The sequence below is a fragment of the Lissotriton helveticus genome, chromosome 1_1 (genome assembly GCF_964261635.1).
Source record: "Lissotriton helveticus chromosome 1_1, aLisHel1.1, whole genome shotgun sequence".
Taxonomy (NCBI): Eukaryota; Metazoa; Chordata; class Amphibia; order Caudata; family Salamandridae; genus Lissotriton; species Lissotriton helveticus.
The window spans coordinates 1664893959-1664912886 of NC_136057.1; the positions used below are offsets into that span (position 1 = coordinate 1664893959).

General features: G+C 41.0%; 1 protein-coding gene across 3 annotated transcripts in view; it reads left to right on the plus strand.

Annotated features, from left to right (window-relative positions):
- LARP4 (La ribonucleoprotein 4) overlaps positions 1 to 18928 on the plus strand; it is a 308397-nt gene that overhangs the window by 31608 nt on the left and 257861 nt on the right. For all 3 annotated transcript variants that reach the window (XR_013610958.1, XM_078688918.1, XM_078688919.1), the window contains one exon: positions 11634 to 11778. Coding sequence is in view for 1 of the 3 variants with exons in the window: in XM_078688918.1 (XP_078545044.1) it covers positions 11634 to 11778 (145 nt within the window). In the remaining 2 variants the exon portion in view is untranslated. The remainder of the gene's footprint in view (positions 1 to 11633; positions 11779 to 18928) is intronic.

Genomic DNA, 18928 nt, shown 5'->3' on the forward strand with positions numbered 1-18928 from the left:
GTAAGGGTCCATGACATATGCATGCTTGACAGATTTTCATGGTAATCGACCATGCAAATGAGTTCTCTTTAGATTTGTGGTATGCAGATAAATTAGGTGGATATTTTGGAAAATCTTAAAAGGATCTGGACCTCTTGGACCTCCGTTGCTCACCTGCTTAATAACTGTCAACTTTAAGTTGCCCAGAACATATCTGTATAGTCCTTATTCAAGTTAGTTTGAAATGGTAATTTAAAAATTATATAAGATAATTGGTATATACAATAAATGTATGTAGTGCAATATTGTTTGTTTTGCGATCGTGAAACTTTTGTCATTCAAAAAAGCAAGTTACGTTTTTAGTTATGGCCAAATCGACTTTCTGCCATTAGATTGAATTATGTTATGGTGGCAGGTTGAAATTTGTATTCCATGACTTTCTAATGCCGATATGATTTTAGGTAGTAAATCCCTTCATTTGGTTTCTTCACTAACAAAGTAAGAAACCATGTAGCTTCGATCAGCTGTCTGTGCCAGGCTTAGGACATGCACCTGTGGTGTTCATTTAAGCTCAATGCAGTCTTATTTGCATGCTGTGAGTAGTGGTGATGTGCATTTGCATCTTCCTTCTCCAGTCTAGGTTGAGAAACACGCCTTTGTCAGATTTTATTTTTGCAATTAGTCCAGGACAGCAAAACCTCTTGCCACTTGCAAAAAGAGGGGAACTGTTGTCTTAGCACTCATCTTTGGTCTGCTTTACTGTTTGCAACAGTATTGGTAGTGTAGGGATTTTGAAAGTGTTGATTGGTTGTTAAGCCATATTCCATACAACTTCTTGGTGTCAAAGTGAAATTAAATGGGCATTCAGGAAAGTTAAATTGCTGTTTAATTTAAGTAGTCCCAGTAAGGCTGGCACGGCTGAGATTACAACCATCGTAAACAAGTAGAGAATGCTCTTGACCCCACTTGGATAGTACCAATCTCTATCTTCAGCTGCAGTTTTTAGGTCTCGCGCCTAGCGTTGCAGTGCGCAGCACGATGCATTTAGTAGGTAAAAATGGGTTTTCAGAAGCTGACCTAGGAATGGCACACACACGAGCGTGTGCCTTTCCTTTTGGGGCATGCTATTAGGCTTTGTGAGCGTGTTTTTTACCAAGAGAGCACGCAATAGGCCAAAGGTGGGCGCATCGCTCCGCCCATGGCCTATTGGTGCCTGTTAAGCGCACGAGGCCATCATGTGGTTTCAATTATCGTGCCCAGACACTGGTGCAATAATTTAAACCACATGTCTCGCTGTTGCGCGCGCATCACTCGCGGTATTATTCATTTTTGGATCCATTTCTCAGGGAAGCAACTAAATAAAAGAACCGCTGACGTCTTGTGTGCTTCTTGTTTTTTAAAGTTCTTTAGTGCTCACACACCACAGTGATTGAAGGGTACTCGGTGACCGAATGTAGACTTTATAAGCAATTCATTTGATTCAGTTTTTTTGTAGAATTAATGGCAATGTTTTTTATGATCTACCGGTATGGGATGTTGGTATTATTTTCTAGGTTGTAAGCCTCAATTAGAGAAACGGTTAACTTGTAATATAAAACCATCCAAGCCACAAAGTATGCTAAATAAAAGGTTTGTTTCTGTGAAGCCTAGCGTCTGGAACCATGCTGAACAGAAGGCCGAAGTGTTGCTTCATGTTGTGTTTTGCAGCTGCTTTTAAAGAAATGCTTTGCTTCTCATTACGCAGTACTATAGTGACGAAGTGGTGACCTTGAGAAACCGCACTGCCTGAGCTGCTGCGAGGGTTTGCCTTGGTTTGCAGAGATAATATTGTAAATTATTTTTTTGTTGTTGTGTGGGGGCTGTCGCATTTGTTGAGGCTCACAGAGCCGCTCGGGTTTGTCTTCACCGCAGGTGGTGAGTTACCTGCGAACCCCCACCTTCTCAAGGTATGACCTTAGATGCACGTGCAAGATTGCATAACAAAATGTACCACAACTGTAAGTGATTGGGGGGGAGGGGGGCAGGGGTGTCTTTTCTTCAGAGCCAATGTCTCCCTGAAGGAGCGGAAAAAGAAAGATAATTTGTGTACATGTCAAGACACTCGGGAAGTCTATTGTGTGCGTTCTAGCAACAGCATCGGAGGAGGTATAGGCGTTCGGCTTCCTGGAGCCAGTAGTTTAATGCGCATTCAGGGCTCCCCCTCAGCCAGGCTGTGATCATCTTTCAAGTGGGGGGAGGGAGTTCTGCGTCTCCTTCTGAATGAGGGGAGAGGATGTTGTCTGCCGACTTTGGTGCTGGTAGCCAAGGTTCGAGCCTTGAAGTGGCGTCCACATCCTGTGATTCTGGGCACATCACTTAATGTCACCGTGCCTACCAAAAAAAAAATGAATGTGTCCTTGTGTAACGTAACTGGTGCTCATGTAAAGCGCTCCAATACAATCGCCATAAAATAAATGACAAATTTCACCGTCTGTCATAAGGTGGTGGAGCAACTTAGAGTTCAGTTTGCATTACGATGCATACTTGCTAATCCTACCAGTGTAACCATTAGGTTACTGTTTTTAGGTCGAGCCTGGGCAGTGCATGCACTTCTCTGCAAGGCATGCTGTATTCAGGTAGGGACTTGTTTTTCTTCTTGCATCTTTAGGAGCAGACCAGATACGCGGCCGGGTTGCAAGAATTGTCCCATGACTGAGCAATTTTGCACCAGTGATTCAGAAGCCCCACCAGAGGCCCAACGTGACCTCCAATCAACGCTACCCTCTGACTCCCCATCCATTGGGACGTGCGTGAGCCATGATTGCCCCGTCCTATGTTATGCTTCCTGCTGCAATATGCAGCTTTGTGGGACCAGCTAGCATCGGTGTAACCCAGCTTAGAATCCTAGCAAATTTAAATAAGACTTGAAAAGCTGACCTACAGACAGCAGTTAAAGTATCAAGGACCAGCTTACATGAACCACTGCCTGAACTTCCACCAACCACTAAGAAACCTCCGCTTCGCCCTCGCAGACACCTCACAGCTGCCTCTGCCGCACCAGAGTTCGATCCTTCTCCAACCGTGCCGCCAAATCCTGGAACGTCCTACCCCTCCACCTTCGAACAACTCACTCATAGGCAGACTTCAGGAAGGGGCTCAAACCTGGCTCTTCGACGGAGACCCGTAGCCGCCTAATTGATAGATTGAAGTGATGCAATTTAAAAAAAAAAAAAAATCGAAAGTTTTTGTTGTTTTGAAGTCCAGGCATAAGAAAGAACCAATATAATAGGTAAGTCGCTTGCACAATAAAACCCAAGGATGCAAATTACAAGCATTCTGTAAATGAAGTAGGATAACTAACATGGCATAAGATATAGTATGTCATATTAAAGATAGCAGTACATTACAGATCAATAAACCGAGTTACGAACTAGGTGTAAGATTGTGTCAATTATATTAGCAAAGTTCCAGATGAGTCGCAATGTAGTAGGTATTAAAGTAGAAGTTCTAGGTTGTGGACAATCATTCGATAAGCTTTGAGTGGAGCTGGGATTTTTTTAAGGGATAGCAAGGGTACAGGTTACTGAGCCAAGTATAATGAATCTGCAGGCGAGAGGTTGGCATCCGTCATCTAATAGTGGAGTGGGGTATATTAGAGTGTGCAAGAGTGCAGAAATTAGAAGAAAGATAGGTTGGCATGAATGGGGGAGAGAGGAGGGGACCCTTGGGGTGCTGGTATTGCACAAACTGATGTGGCGTAAGGGGAAGCAGGTCTGGAAGGTTTGAGGTGCATGTAGGGAGTATTATCTGTTTATGGGGACATCGACTTTCTGTAATTGTCAAGCGTGTTCCAGAGGCCTCTTGAAGCATTAGTGTTGTGTGCTTTTTTTTCCCCATAATAATATTGTCGCCCCTCTAGTTGAGCTTGGGGTAATCCACCATTTTTCATAGGAGGATTACGTGGTTGCTTTCAGGCTGAAGAGATAATATTGGTTCCAAGTGCTAGCATGAGGTGAAGAATGAAATGGTCTTGTTGTGATATATCAGCGGGTGGGTGATGAGCGTGAAGGCCCAGAGTTGCAGTGAGAAGAGTTGGCGTGAAGTTAGTGTTGAAGATGTTATGAACGTAATGTTGAATCTTTGTCCGTAGGGGTTGGACCATTTTACAAGTGAAGAAAATGTGTTAGTGTGTTCCAGAGGCATCTTCGCAATGCCAGCATATGTCAGTCTGTCGTAACCCCAGCTTGTTATATTTACATTCAGCAGATCCCACTGAGACGTAACTAGTGCTTAATTTGTAAAATGAGTGCAGGTGCCGAAAGCGCTGCTCAGAAGCCCTGCAATCAAATGTTGGTGTGCCAAATACCAAGGCTGCTAGTCACCAAACCATCTAGAGCCTCTTCAATCCACTGCCAGACACTGCCTGTCCCCCTGTGTCCCTATTGGAGCCTGGGTCCTGCTCTCCCTTGGTGATGGGGGTTTCCCGTCTTTCTCTTCTTCCTTTTCAGGTCTCTCCTAGCGTCGCAGCGCATGCGCTGCTAGCTCTGGTGGGATCTATTGTGGTCAAGTCTAGTGGAAGCTCTGCCCAAGCTTTCCATTGGCGCGTGTCACACTTTATGCTAAAACCTTGCTTTCTTTTAAAAGCAAGGCTTTTTGATGACTGCCCTGTCTCCCTTTTGGCCCACCCCTACGGACTGGATTTTGCACTCGCTGGTTGTGAATCTGTCTACAGTACTATTTTATGCGCACAGCTTCCGGGACAATAGCATGTGCATTTTCACGGGCGCTTCATCTTCACTAAGCCACGGCGTCCATTATTTAAAATAGGAAGCCAATGTGGGATCACACTGCTTCACCTCCCAGCGGGTCACCCTTGAGCATTGTGGTCAAGGCAGTTCACCAAGCGTGTGTGCTTGCAGGATTGTCGAGTAATTAAAAAGTTGTACTGGCCATCTCTATACACGTGTTTCTGGATCATTATCATTCAGCCGAGATTAGGCATCAAATATTTGGGGTTGCTGAGCAGGCTGCCAAAGTATTCTCAGGTCACAGTACCTCTCAAGGTGTGCAGGTGCCTCTCCACGAGCTCGTCGGCTCAACCGGCTCGAGGGAGCCTTTTAAACAGGATACCAATTTGGGACCACACAGCTTCACCTCCCAGCAGGTCATCCCTGAGCATTATGGTCAATGCATTTGTTTCCCATTATTTGAAATAGTTTCATTTGGTGGTTTCTAAACACTTTAAATGCTTTCATTTTACCAGCAGCAGCTATTGTAGCAAGTTCACTCATTGGCGCTTCCCCTATACTAAGTCGCGGCGTCCATTATTTGAAATAGCGGCGCTTTACTTTTAGTTTGGGGCTTCTACATTTTTGGAGCACTTTCGTTTTGCTGACAACAGCCATTGTAGCAGGTTGTGTAATGCTACGATCCTGGTTTGTGCTACTGTTTCTGGTAGCGGTCTCTTAGATGTGATTACCCTTTCACTTTGAGGATGCGTAGCGCTTTGGTTTTTGTTTATAGTGTGCCTCTGCGTTGTCCCATATAGCAGTTTTAAACTTTTTGGGATGCTTTTGTAATGGCAAACAAAAGCATCTCCATGGCACACCTTGGAAATTTAATATTTACCGTATTTCCGGCGTATAAGACGACTCGGCGTATAAGACGACCCCCTACTTTTCTTTATAAAATGTAGGTTTCGTGCTATACTCGCCGTGTAAGACTACCCCCACTTCCAACGCAGTCTGCCTTAATTGCATCGCAAGCGTTTGGAGACGCGTGTGCAGCTGCAGTCTAGGTAGGACTCACGGCGCCATTTGTTCTGTTTGCCTCTTACTTTTTGTTTGCTTTTGATACTTGCACAGTGCCACCATCGCTTACGTTCGTTCTTGTGTTTGAGTGCCCTCCATTTATTGCCAGTCAGTCACCCTCTTTAGAGCAATCTTGCAGTATTGGCCGCACTGTTGCCTCTGACTGGCGAGGGGCTGATATCGTGTTTGCTTTTGATACTTCCACAGTGCCACCATCGCCTACGTAACGTTAGTTCTTGTGTTTGAGTGCCCTCCATTTATTGCAATATTATACCGTACCTCTACTTGGACACATCTCACTTTTTCCTCCTGTAATGCACCATTTCCTATTGAGAAGCGGTCTGACATCTTCGGTGAAGTCCGCGCTATATAAAAACGCATGAATACATACCGTAAATTCCAGAACATTTTACGGGGTTAAAAAGTCGTCTTATACGCCGGAAAATACGGTAATGATTTTAGCCAATAGCCAGACTGCGGTTTTGGTTTGTGGTTTCTAAACGTTCAAAATGTTTTACCAGCATCAGCTATTGCAGCAAGTTCATTCATGGGTGCTTCCCCTCCACTAAGCCACGGCGTCCATTATTTGAAATAGTTTACCGATTCACAACACTTCACTTTTAGTTTCGGGCTTCTACATTTTTGGAGCGCTTTCGTTTTGCTGACAACAGCCATTGTAGCATTTTACAAATTATCAATGCAATTAGCATTATATTACATCTTAAAAAAAAAATAAAAAATCTCAACGCATGTCTGGTATTTGCCTTCTTTCTCATTGTCCTTTATTTTTTATTCCTACTCTGTGTTGCACTTAAGTGAAATAAAGTACACCATGCAGCTTACCCATCCACAGTTATAAAAGTCTGTTTTGTACATTTCATCTCTATAGTGCATGTATGCGTCCACCCCGCAACTGCCTAAAATTAAAGTCCTGATCACATGGCTAAATACTAAAAATACATTTAGGGAGGCGGGGGAGCAGCGCGCACACATCGGGAAAGCTAACGCGGTAGCGTTTACAAACATCACAGCTACGGGCACATAGGATGCATTTACGGCGGGATGTACAATTTTTAATGCAGGCAGAAGTTGTAACACACCCTTAACGCATCTTCAGAAGGTTTGTAATATCAAAGCCAGCAAAAAAAATCTCATAACGCACAAGTGTGTGTGTGTATAAATGTGTGTGTATGTATATGCAAGACTTGTATTTATGGCTTTATGGGGGCCTGCAGTAAAAAACCCTGCAGCCGAAGGCGACAGGCCCTCCAGAGACCAGTAAAAAAGCCTTCAAATAGCTTGTGTGAACTATTTTAACTAATAGCAATAACGCCTTGCATGGCATTTGCCAGGGAATGTAACAATACTACGTTTGTGCGTTGTGGCGTCAGTGAAAGAATACTCTGGCTTTTTTAAGTTTGTGTTTGAGTGGCATCCGTATCTATTTAATTTGTTTCTTTTAATTGACTGATATTTGATGTATCGACCCAGGATTGAGGGAATTGTAGAGTAAACCAACATGAAACTTGTATTGGCTTGCACTGTGGCCACATGGCTCAACGTCACGAGGTAGCACTGTTCAAGCCCTAGGCCTTCCTTTAACGAGTAAAGGTTTTCAGGTGTGCTAGTCCCGTTGGCTCAGTAACTCCTACATGGCAACGTTTTCTGGAGCATGTATTCATCCCATTCAAGCACTTTCAATGCAATAGGTCTCGCACTGACGCGGGTTTAAGCTATTGGCATTGTAAATGACAATGCCTTTTATTTGTTTTTAAAAATGAAAACTAAAATAAGACATTGTCATTTATGTCAATAGCTCAAACTTGCATATATGAATGACCTATTGCATTGCAAATGCTTGTTTTAGTCCTGTTCAGCAATAGATGATTTCTTATGTCAATATAGCATCCAACTCCATTTTATCTATTGAGTAACTGGACGGAAACTTTGAAGCCATCTTAGAAAAGACCCCCCCCCCCCCTTCCAACATCAGAAAAACGCTGTAATTGCGTAATAAATGTGGATTGTGTGGTCTATAAATACCAAATAGAAACATTTTTACTTTTCAAATGCAGTTTATCGCCTCAAACGGAAATCTGGAGCAACTGGTAAAACTTGTCAAGTGCACTGTGCCAGAAAAACATTTTGATGATACTTCAACTTCCCCATCCATTCAGGAACATATATCACAGCTAGCAGATATTGCGGAAATGAGCAATTTTCTGGTAGTGCTCTTTCATCAAGCACTAAAATTCCCAATACTCTGGCTCATGTAAACAGTAGCAAGGTAAAATAAAAATGTAAGCACTGTTAGAAATCGCGTTAGTGTGCCACATAGAAAGCATGAGTTACTGGGCCCAACAGTGGTGTGGTGGTCCTTTGAGCTGATGTCATGGGCCCTGGCTTATTATGGACTTTGAGTAACTGGTCTAAGTACTACCCCTTCAGCACTTTGCTCTTAGTGGTAGTGCAGGCTGAGCTGTCCATGGCTCTTTAGGGGGAGATAGTTTCAAGGTATGCAAGGGCTCACAACTCAAAATACTCGGGGTCCCCAGTAATGTGCTTTTCTGTTGCAATGTTGATTTTAGTATAAAACAGTAAAATGCATGCAAGACAGGATGCCATAAATATTGTCTCCTTTTAAGGCTAGTGCCTTAGTGCTGAACCAGGCCGTATTGTCAGGCAGAATGCTGGTGCTTCAAGATTGGGGCAAGTGTTCTTTGCTCCTGGGTGATGGCCCCTCACCCAAATGGGAGACTGACAAACCTTGGCCCCCAGTTTTGATTCCAGCGGCAAAAAAGTCTTGGCGCGATTCCCTCTACTGATGAGACAACGCTGTTCCAACAACGTATGCTGCACAGGCTCTCATCTTTATAGTCTAAATTCAGGCATATGTGATTTAGTGTTTGTCCTTTGAAATTGGGGGTGTCACCTTTTTTGAAGTGTCCTTTCCTGTTCACTGCTGTATCACTTAACTCCAGTTAAGGACAAAGGCCTTTTACTTGCACATGGGTAGCACTTGGTATGTCCCTGCCTGTTTATGCATACCATATCGTGAGACAGACCTGGGTTATTCGCCTTGACCAAAAATAAATACAGGGGTCCAGATATGGATGCAGCTGAGGGGCGTTCACGGTAGAGGTAGACCTCAGTCACCCTACAGGTGGCTTTTCTGTCCCAGCAATCACTTTCATGAATTTGTTTTAAAAAAAAAAGTTTTAAAAAAAACTGAACGTTTTATGTTTTTATAATCAGACTAAAAGTAAAAACCCCCATTTTCATACTCTAGAATAATTGGTCTGCAACTTTTTTTTGTAGTTGGAGCTACTTCTGCTCCAGGAAAGTGCTGTTGAGCTACTAGCAAATTTTTCACTGTAAAATAGTGACAAAGGGTTAAATTTATCAACCAGATCAACATCAATCAGGAAAACCTTAGGTTTACACACATTAGTAAACTTAACGTTGATTTTTTTTAGATGGTCAAATCGCAACTACCCTCCATAGAAAAGGCATGGCGGGAAACTCAATACTCCATGCCAGCAGCACACATCCCCAACATATCGTTATCAACATCCCATATGGCGAGCTCCTCCGGTTAAAACGGATCTGCTGTACTGAACAGGACTTGGCAATCTGTACCACTGAGGCCCTTAACAGGTTCCAACAAAGAGGCTACAGTGATAAGGTGCTTAAACAAGCAGTATCTAAAATGAATACTAGATCTAGGGAATCACTTTTAAATACATAAAAGGTCCCTATCTCAGACACCGCAAGCACCAATAATGATCCCATTCCCAGGTTCATTACTAAGTTCAATTGCCAGGAGAGAAAGATCAGAGCCAATCTAAATAAAAGTTGGCCCATTTTGCTTACTGATGGGGTTCTGGCACCACAACTTCCGAGCAGTTCTACCATTACATATTGGAAAGGTCCCTCGATGCGAAACCATATAACTAATACATTTCCGGAATTAAGGAGAGGATATGTGGTTACAACCCCGGCCGGGGTTTGTAAAGTGTGCCAGCTGCAGGGCCTGCAGATTTGGAATTAACACCACGAAATATGTTTCTCTGTTTAGTCCCGATATGGTCCCTATTAAAGGAAACTTTAACTGTAGGACGGAATATGCTGTCTACGTTCTGACATGCACCTGCGGCTTGCGATATGTTGGTAGTACCAAGCTGCAGGTGCATGTCAGAATTCTCCAGCATCTACGTGCAATTGTTAACAATGACAGTACTTATCCTGTCGCGAGACATTTTAAACTAGTGCATGATAACAACTTGCAATGTCTCAATTACTATGTACTAACTGCAATCCTCAAACCCCGTAGAGGGGGAGATAGGGACAAGATGCTGAGATAATTAGAATCCAGGACTATCCTGGAATTAGACAGCAAAGTGCCTAACGGGTTAAACACAACGGAGGACTTGTATCACATTCTATGGATACATTCCGGTAGCGTGCATGTTTCCTATACAGCATTAAGCCAAAAATTGATTCATTGATATAGCTGTTCAGTAGTCTTCTCCCTATCGATACATTCTAATTTTTCCTTGCTATTTTTAATGTTTTTTTAGGTTTTTCATATTTTAATATGAATCCTTATAAATACTAATTATTTCACACAACGGTGGATTTCATCATTAGTTTTTATCACATTTTAATATTCGTGCAGCACTAAGGAATACATAACACATTCTGTGGTACTGTAATTTAGCTTCATGTTTCATGATCCTATTTATGGTAACAGCCATGACCATTCACAGTCCAACAACATTGTATATAAATTGTAGTAAAATAAATAATATTTTATTACAATATGGCTTTATTTTATCTTATAGTTGTCTCTTTGTTAGAGATTATAGATAATTTAAATTGGATAAACTATTTGTAATTTGTACCGTTTTATGGAGATTTATTTTTATTGGAAAAGTATTAATTTTATCCAGTATTTGCGGAATTTGCACATATTACATGTTTACATTGAATTGCGGAAATTTGCACATTGCATTTTGTACATATCATATGTTTACATTTGTTAGCACTTTTTTGCACAAGTACTCGTTTGGTAATTAACTTCTTACCAAAGAGATTCCTTAAATGCGTTACAGAATATAGAGTCCATTAGAGAAATAACTACATGAAGCCACATTGTTTTTAGGACTGTTAGCACAACATATATACATTGGTGGTTTCAATATGTATGCATTTAGAACTGTGAAGACATACTGTATTTATACGCAGCAATTGTCGTGCGCATTTATGCCTGCATATAGTTTCCCATTATGAATTTACTCATGTACATGATTTATTGCCCATTAATGACACAAAGAATGCATTTCCTCTGTTTCATGTATCAAATTGCCGATATGCACAAAGTATTTCTTTCTTTTTTATTATCACATGGTGTTCACCTTAGCATATATAAAAAAAAAAACGGCATAAGAGAGCAAGACTATCTGAGCAAGGGCAACCGCCTGAAACGCGTCAGACCGTGAGCTCTGTCAACTTTGTTGCAATAAACATCATTGCCTGAAACTTGGGATTTGTGTGGTCTCTGTTCGCCAAGCCGGCTGCTGGAGGTGCAGGGATCATTGAACTTGATATATATATTCATTCAGCACAAACCTCTGCATTAGATAGCTCATGTTTTGGTGGATAGCTCATGTTTTTTGATAGGAAGTAAAAGGTGCATGGATGTGGATGGTTATGGTTGAAAGCTATGTATGGCTGTATTAGCCTGCTTTTCTGTGGTGGTGATTGTCCTAGGCTGGTTCTAAGTGCTGTATTTTATGGTAGTTGGGTCTTTATTTAATACACCACACTTGGATTGTTCAGGTTTGGATTTTATTTGCTTTTTAGGTAACCCCTAAAGGTGCTGGTTTAAACCCAAACGCAAAAGTATGGCAGGAAATTCCACAAGGAGGCTCTGATGCTACCCAAGCAGCTAATGGCACTTCTGAATCTTGGCAGGAATCTGGAACCTCAGCAAGGTCCCCAACTGAAGGTAGGTTTGTTAGTAATGCTGACCTTGGGCTAATGGTGTTCCAGTTGTCTTGTTGGCCTGCTAATCATGCTGATCACCTGGGTGGTACGCTCAATTGTCTCACTTAATAGAAAGATTATTATAAAAAAATAATTATACTGTGATTGGTAAGAGAACCTTGCTGCCAACTGCTATGCCAAAGAGGATCAAGGCCATCGTGACAGTTCTCCTTGATATTGACCTGAATGACTACTTCCTCTTCACTACATCGAACAAAGGGATTTTGACTCATTCCGAAAAGCGATTACACGGCATCTGTGGCACTTGGTGCTGATTGCCCCCCCCCCCCCCCATATTAACGTTATCAATACTTAGGGTTGCATTTCAAAGTGATCACTGCCAGTGCTTGTGCCTTCCCTGGAGTCTAAGCTGCTAAAAAAATTTCCTACACATCTAGGCCGCATCACTCTTACCATCACCGGGGTGCCTACAGATGTTTCTGGGACTGATGGCCTTTATTCAAGAAGTAGTTCTCATGAGGGTGTGAGGACTGACCCTTGACAGGGCTCAGTCTCCAGTCGTATTAGGCCTGTTCTTCACCATTATCTACTGATAATGCTTTGGTGTGCTCTGCAGATGTAATGACATTTAAGATTTATTGCTGAACAGATGAAAATCACCCCATGAGGTCATTGGACTCGCAGGCTCTCTACAGTTCTGGACAGAGACTTGAAACAATTCTGGATCTTATGGCCATTGGGCTGCACTTGAAAGTTTTTCAAGTTCAAATAGACAATCCTGCTGGTGTACTTTATTTAACAGTACATGGAATGATTTAAACCAGTGTTTCCCAAACTGGGGTCCAGGGACCCCCAGGGGTCCGTGACACATTCCCAGGGGGTCCTCAGGCAGCAGCTTTAAAAGCACTTCAAAGTTCCTTGTAGAATTAGCAGTTTTTGAGAAACAATAAAAGTGTCAAGATGACACCAGTGAGTAATGTACCTGCTGGAGGGAGATGAAAGTTGTGTCCAGTGGCAGGTTTGACTTATCTAATGTAGCACAGAGGGTTAATATGCCTGCTGCAAAGAACGCCTACCATGCATTTTAAAAAACAGTATTTTATGTGCATAGGTCAGTGGGTTACTGCTTTTGTCACAGATATTCTTGTGTTACTCTGCAGCTCATAAGAGACAATCATAATCTAGCACAGTGTCCTACAAACTGTCATCAAAGAGCTGTTTACGCACTGCATGGTACAAGTTAGTAACTTATGTTTTTTCCCAGTCTTTCATTATCCTGATGCTGCTAAAGGGGCTTATTTGGGTGGAAAAAGATTTTTATTTTTAAAGTCAATGCTTACTACTGTGTTATGTTCTGAATCCTGGGTTTGTGCTTTTCCAGACCAAGCAGTTTTTAAAAATGCCTACCAGTATGAATGACATGTGAATCCTACACCTTGTAGTCCCCTTTGCTTTATGTAACATTTTCTCTACAATGATTTACACGTACGATTCATTGTCTCTATATGTGTGTGATGTAAAGTGCTCTGACATCCTACAATGGTATGAGAGCAGCTATAAAACAAATGAAATACATGTGACAGATGTGCTATAGAGAAATGAGAGGCACTGTTGAAGGGTGATAATAAGGGAATCATTGAAGACCCCCAACAAAGATTGTTGTATCCTGTTACGTAGAAAGGTCCTTATTTACTATTCTTTAAAAGCAAATACAATTCAATACATAATGATAAATGTGTTGTAGAATGCATCATTGTATCTTAAATTTTCTTGAGGGGAGAGCCTCCCACAGCCCCCTTTGTAGTGGTCAGGCTCACTCACTGCACTTGGTGTGCACTGTATGGGGACTGGTCTGAAAACATTTGCCAGGGCTGCTTTGGGTTTCCATTCTGGCCTTGCCAGGAGCAGGAGCCTTGTGCTGCAAAATAAAATTAACCATTTAAAAGTTAATCACGGCGATGCAGCACCAACCTTCCCATAAAATGTTTCCCCTTTTTGCAAACTCAATATAAAATGCTAAAATCCTTAGTAATTCGAGTGTTTGTTTGTGCACACGTGTGTTTATTTTTTTCGAATTACTCTTTTAATGTTTGAAATTTAAATCTTATAAATTGCTGGGGGTCCCCGGCTTCCAGTGGTGAGTCAATGGGGTCCGCCGTAGTCAAAAGTTTGGGAACCCCTGATTTAAACCCTCAACATTTTCTCTTGTAGAAGAGAATACAAATGAGGAGAGATGTGTTGGTAACAGTTGTTGGCTGCCTGTCATATGCTTTCTGACTGAGAGCAGTGAAGAAACCCCTTGCATATTGTACCTTCAAGCCTTAGTAAGTGCCACATTTGTGCCAACGTAAGTCCAGGGAGTGGGAGACAAATTGTGCATGTCTTTCAGGGTATCCACATGTGATGCATTTACATGCAGATAAGGGAAATTTAGTTTGAATTACTTACGACTGAAAAGTAACCATTGCAAATTGAATCCGATAGCTCCCTTTTCACCTCAACAGCTTGTTTTCTGCAGTGTCCTACAACTGTCTCATGCTCTTCTTGTGCCATAACTCTGGTCAGCTGGGTGAGCAGGCATTTTCTTTACCCCTCCTTCTGAAGGTCACCTTAACTATACATATATAAATACGTTCAAAGAGTACACTGCTAACTGGTCTGTGTACTTCTAGGAGGGATTTTCCAAGAGTCTCCACAACAAGTGGTGCCAGTTTTGCTTCTAATCTGCAGGGAGAGTTTTTATCTACTACCTGCTGGAATGTAGCTACCAATTCTCTCCTGGAAGAGACTACTTCCTACCATTGAAGTTAGTTTGCAAAACTATGTTGTCTTTGTTTAGGAAAATGCAGTGCAACATCATTTTGATAGATGTGCTCTTATATCTTGAAGTTAGTTTGCTTCTCAGTAGGATTTAAATACTGAGCTTGTTCATTGGATGGTATCCACCTTTTTTTTCCTCCGAAGGTTCTCAAAGTATTCTCTTTACATTGTTCTTACAGTGTAACCTTGATTGTGGACTTACTTGGCTGTGGGGACTTTAAATAATTTAAAGGTGTCTAGTTATGATGTTTTGAGTTGTAAAAATGTAGTCCTGTAATTCATTCTTTGGTCATATGGTATGTGACTCTTGGTGGGGATGTATGACGTTACAACGCATACTTTTACCACGCCTACCATTACCACGCATTTTTTACAACGCAGGATCCATGACAACGCATACCATTACCACGCATGTATTTACAACGCATATACTTTTACAACGCATACAATTACAACGTAAGTATTGGTAAGTATATAATATTTTTTAATATTTAATTTAATTAAAATTAATATAATGTAATTTAATTTAATTTAATTAATTTAATTTAATTTAATTTGATGTAATTTAATTAATTTAATTTAATAAATTTAATTTAATGTAATTTAAATTTAATTATATTTAATTTTTACACTGTACCCTTTTACCCAAAAACCCAAAACTGACCCTGAACCCAAAAAATACCCCTTTTACCCAAAAACTCAAAACTGACCCTGAACCCTAAAAATACCCCTTTACCCAAAAACCCAAAACTGACCCTGAACCCTAAAAATACCCCTTTTACCCAAAAACCCAAAACTGACCCTGAACCCTAAAAATACCCTTTTACCCAAAAACCCAAAACTGACCCTGAACCCTAAAAATACCCCTTTACCCAAAACTGACCCTGAACCCTAAAAATACCCATTTACCCAAAAACCCAAAACTGACCCTGAACCCTAAAAATACCCCTTTACCCAAAAACTAAAAACTGACCCTGAACCCTAAAAATAACCCTTTACCCAAAAAATGAAAACTGACCCTGAATCCTAAAAATACCCCTTTACCCAAAAACTGAAAACTGACCCTAAACCCTAAAAATACCCCTTTACCCAAAAACTGAAAACTGACCCTGAACCCTAAAAATACCCCTTTACCCAAAAACTGAAAACTGACCCTGAACCCTAAAAATACCCCTTTACCCAAAAACTGAAAACTGACCCTGAACCCTAAAAATACCCCTTTACCCAAAAACTGAAAACTGACCCTAAACCCTAAAAATACCCCTTTACCCAAAAACCCAAAACTGACCCTGAACCCAAAAAATACCCCTTTACCCAAAAACCCAAAACTGACCCTGAACCCAAAAAATACCCTTTTACAAAAAAAACCAAATAATATTTTTAATAAAATAATACACTTACCAATACTTACGTTGTAATGGTATGCGTTGTAAAAGTACCTGCGTTGTAAATACATGCGTGGTAATGGTATGCGTTGTAATGGATCCTGCGTTGTAAAAAATGCGTGGTAATGGTAGGTCGTGGTAAAAGTTGCGTTGTAAAGGTTGTATACCCTTTCCAGTCTCTAGCTAATACTGCCATCTCCTGTATTGCAAAATGTGTACAGACTGAGCTTATGCTTCTATGTTGGCAAGCTTATTCCACCAGTACAGAAGCTGCATCACTGAATCATCTAGTACAGGAGGACTCACCATTTATAATGCTTTCAAACCGCATTATTCGTAGGATGCTGCATCCCGTGAGGATTAATTTCTCAAAGTTGTTTGCTTGTAGCCTTATTCGACAGAATGAATTGCTGATTCCTGGACAAAATCTGTGTACCGGGATATCATGGTCTGCACTGCAGTTGATTAATGAATAATTCTCTGACTGAACAAAGTCTAAATCTGCAGTGTATTTTCGCAATAAAATTCAATTTGTGATCAGCCATTTCACTGCTATCGTTAAAACTTCACATGTACCACAAATGTACATAGATGGCTTAAATGCTTTTGGGCACATAGTCTCTTGGATAATGTAACTGTGTTACAGGGGTTCTGTAACTGGGGTCACAAGGGCTGCGATATTTTTATTTTTTTATTATATTCTTCCTTGCAACGGTATACTTCATAAAGCTAGGTGTACGGTGCATAATTAATGAGCTAGCAAATTATTGCAGCGTTCTCATTGTAGAAGAGCGCTGATAATAGCCTCTCTAATTGTGCCAGGGCTAATATACAAGGTTTGGATTCTAGCAATGCCATTATTTAGCCAGCGTTCTGCACAACTACATACTAAGGCTTCACGTTGAAGGGCGTGTTATTTCTAGGGTTAGAATGTAATTTTGAATCTGTGAACACATACAAACTTGATTTGGGATTTTTGCTATCTCTTCTCTAATCTTTTTCCACACTGGAAAGACTGTAAATTTACTCCAGGGCAGTGTAGGACAAAAGAGGTTGTACTAGTGAAAGTGAACTTGTAAACGCTTAGATTTCCACAGTCCATCATACACATGCATATTTGTTTAGGCTACAATGTAGTTGAACATTTTCTCGGATTACAGTTTCCAATACGACCTCTGTAATTTCTTGTGAAGTCATGATTCGTAAATTTTGGTGTGGCTACAGCTTAACTCTTTGCTCTCTTGTTCTTGTTTAAGTGTAGTTCTATGCTACTGTTACTTGGATTATTCTTAAATGTTGCTGATGGTGAGTAACCAGTGGACTGGCTAGTGTTGACACTGGAGGTACAGTGCTGCTTCAAATAGGGTTTCTTTCCTTTTACTGCGCGTTTTAATTTTAACAAACAGGAAAACATGTCTGCTGCAACCATTGCAGCACAGGTGTGATCTTGTCTTAAACACTTTTTGAACTTTTTAAAAATATATTTTCTAATTTTTTTTTTTACCCGACTAAGCCCAATCCTGTTGGAACACTTACCAGAGTTACGGCAGGCTTTTTGATATCTGTAAGGCTTCACATATTTGGTTTGTGAATGCCATTTTCCCTAATTTTGGATTGGATGCTTGCCGCATTATTTGAATGGTCACATCTTTAGAGGAGCCACATGTCTTCCCGGGTAGGTGAGGATTACTGCATTTGCGTGCATATTTGTTCTGACGGAACTCCACTAGGTTTTGAATACACACAACATGCTTATGAGGAACGTGAAGTGTCGTGCGCTGCTGCGTCTGATGTGTGGTTGTGGAAGTTAGTTGAACAAAACAGGAAACATTACTCGCAAGCTTCTATACGAGCCTGTCGATCTGTGTCCATACTTGCTTGTGAGCATCCACTTGGATTTTGCTCAATACTACAAATCTGGTCATTGTAAGTTTACTTTTTGCTATCTATATTCTGAAACATTACGTTTTGTAACATTTGGTAAACCTACCACCATGCAGTTTGATCCACCACCAAAGTTCCTCCAAAACAAAGGTGATCCTCCAGCTCCATTGGTACGATGAAAGGAGTTTAAAACTTATTTGAACGCCGTAGATGGAGCACGAATGTCCACTGACAGGAAGAAAACATTTTATTACATTGTTTAGGATCCAAGGGACCAATGGCTTTTAGAACAGTGTTACAAATGGCACCTCAAGGACAGGGTGCTGTGCATGGAAAAAGCCACGTGGCGGATGGAAAATAGGTTCAAACCTACGTCTAGTAGTGTTCTCAACCGATTAACGTTTTTAACCCGTGCTCAAGAAGACTAACCAGTTGATGAGTAGTCTCCTACAGGCTTGAGAGCTTCATCTATGGTATGTAACTTTGGACCCATCAGACTAAATAAGATACCAAATTATTGTGCATGTCAGGAGCAAGATGATGAAACAACAATTGTGGTATATGGGTGACCCAACCATAAAAGATGTCATTAGCACTGCTAATGCTTTAGAACAGTCATAAAATGGATGCCATCTTTGAGTAAAGAATAAAACTCATGGGGAGAATGTATGTGGAGTAAATAGAGGATTTTCTTGTGTAGGTGGACAGTTTTTCTTTAACAAATAAAAAATACTTTCATTGTTTTAGGTGTGGGAGTTCTAATCATATGGCCTCTTTTCCTCCATGTCCGACGTTGGCTAAAGAATGCAAAAAAATTGGTTGGGTTGAACATAATGCACATGTTTGTAAAATTTAAGTTGAGATAACAAAATTCCCACCCAAAAGAAAAGTATTAGCGTAAAGAAGTGGGTCAGAAATGCATGTGTGCCTAGTGAGACAAATGAGAATAGTGAAGGGATTGTCTTGTTTTAAGTATTGAGCATGCGGGGAAACGCGATGAAGCCACGCAAATGTATGGTTAAAATTTTGGACAAAAACATGGATCTTTTGATGTACTCTGGT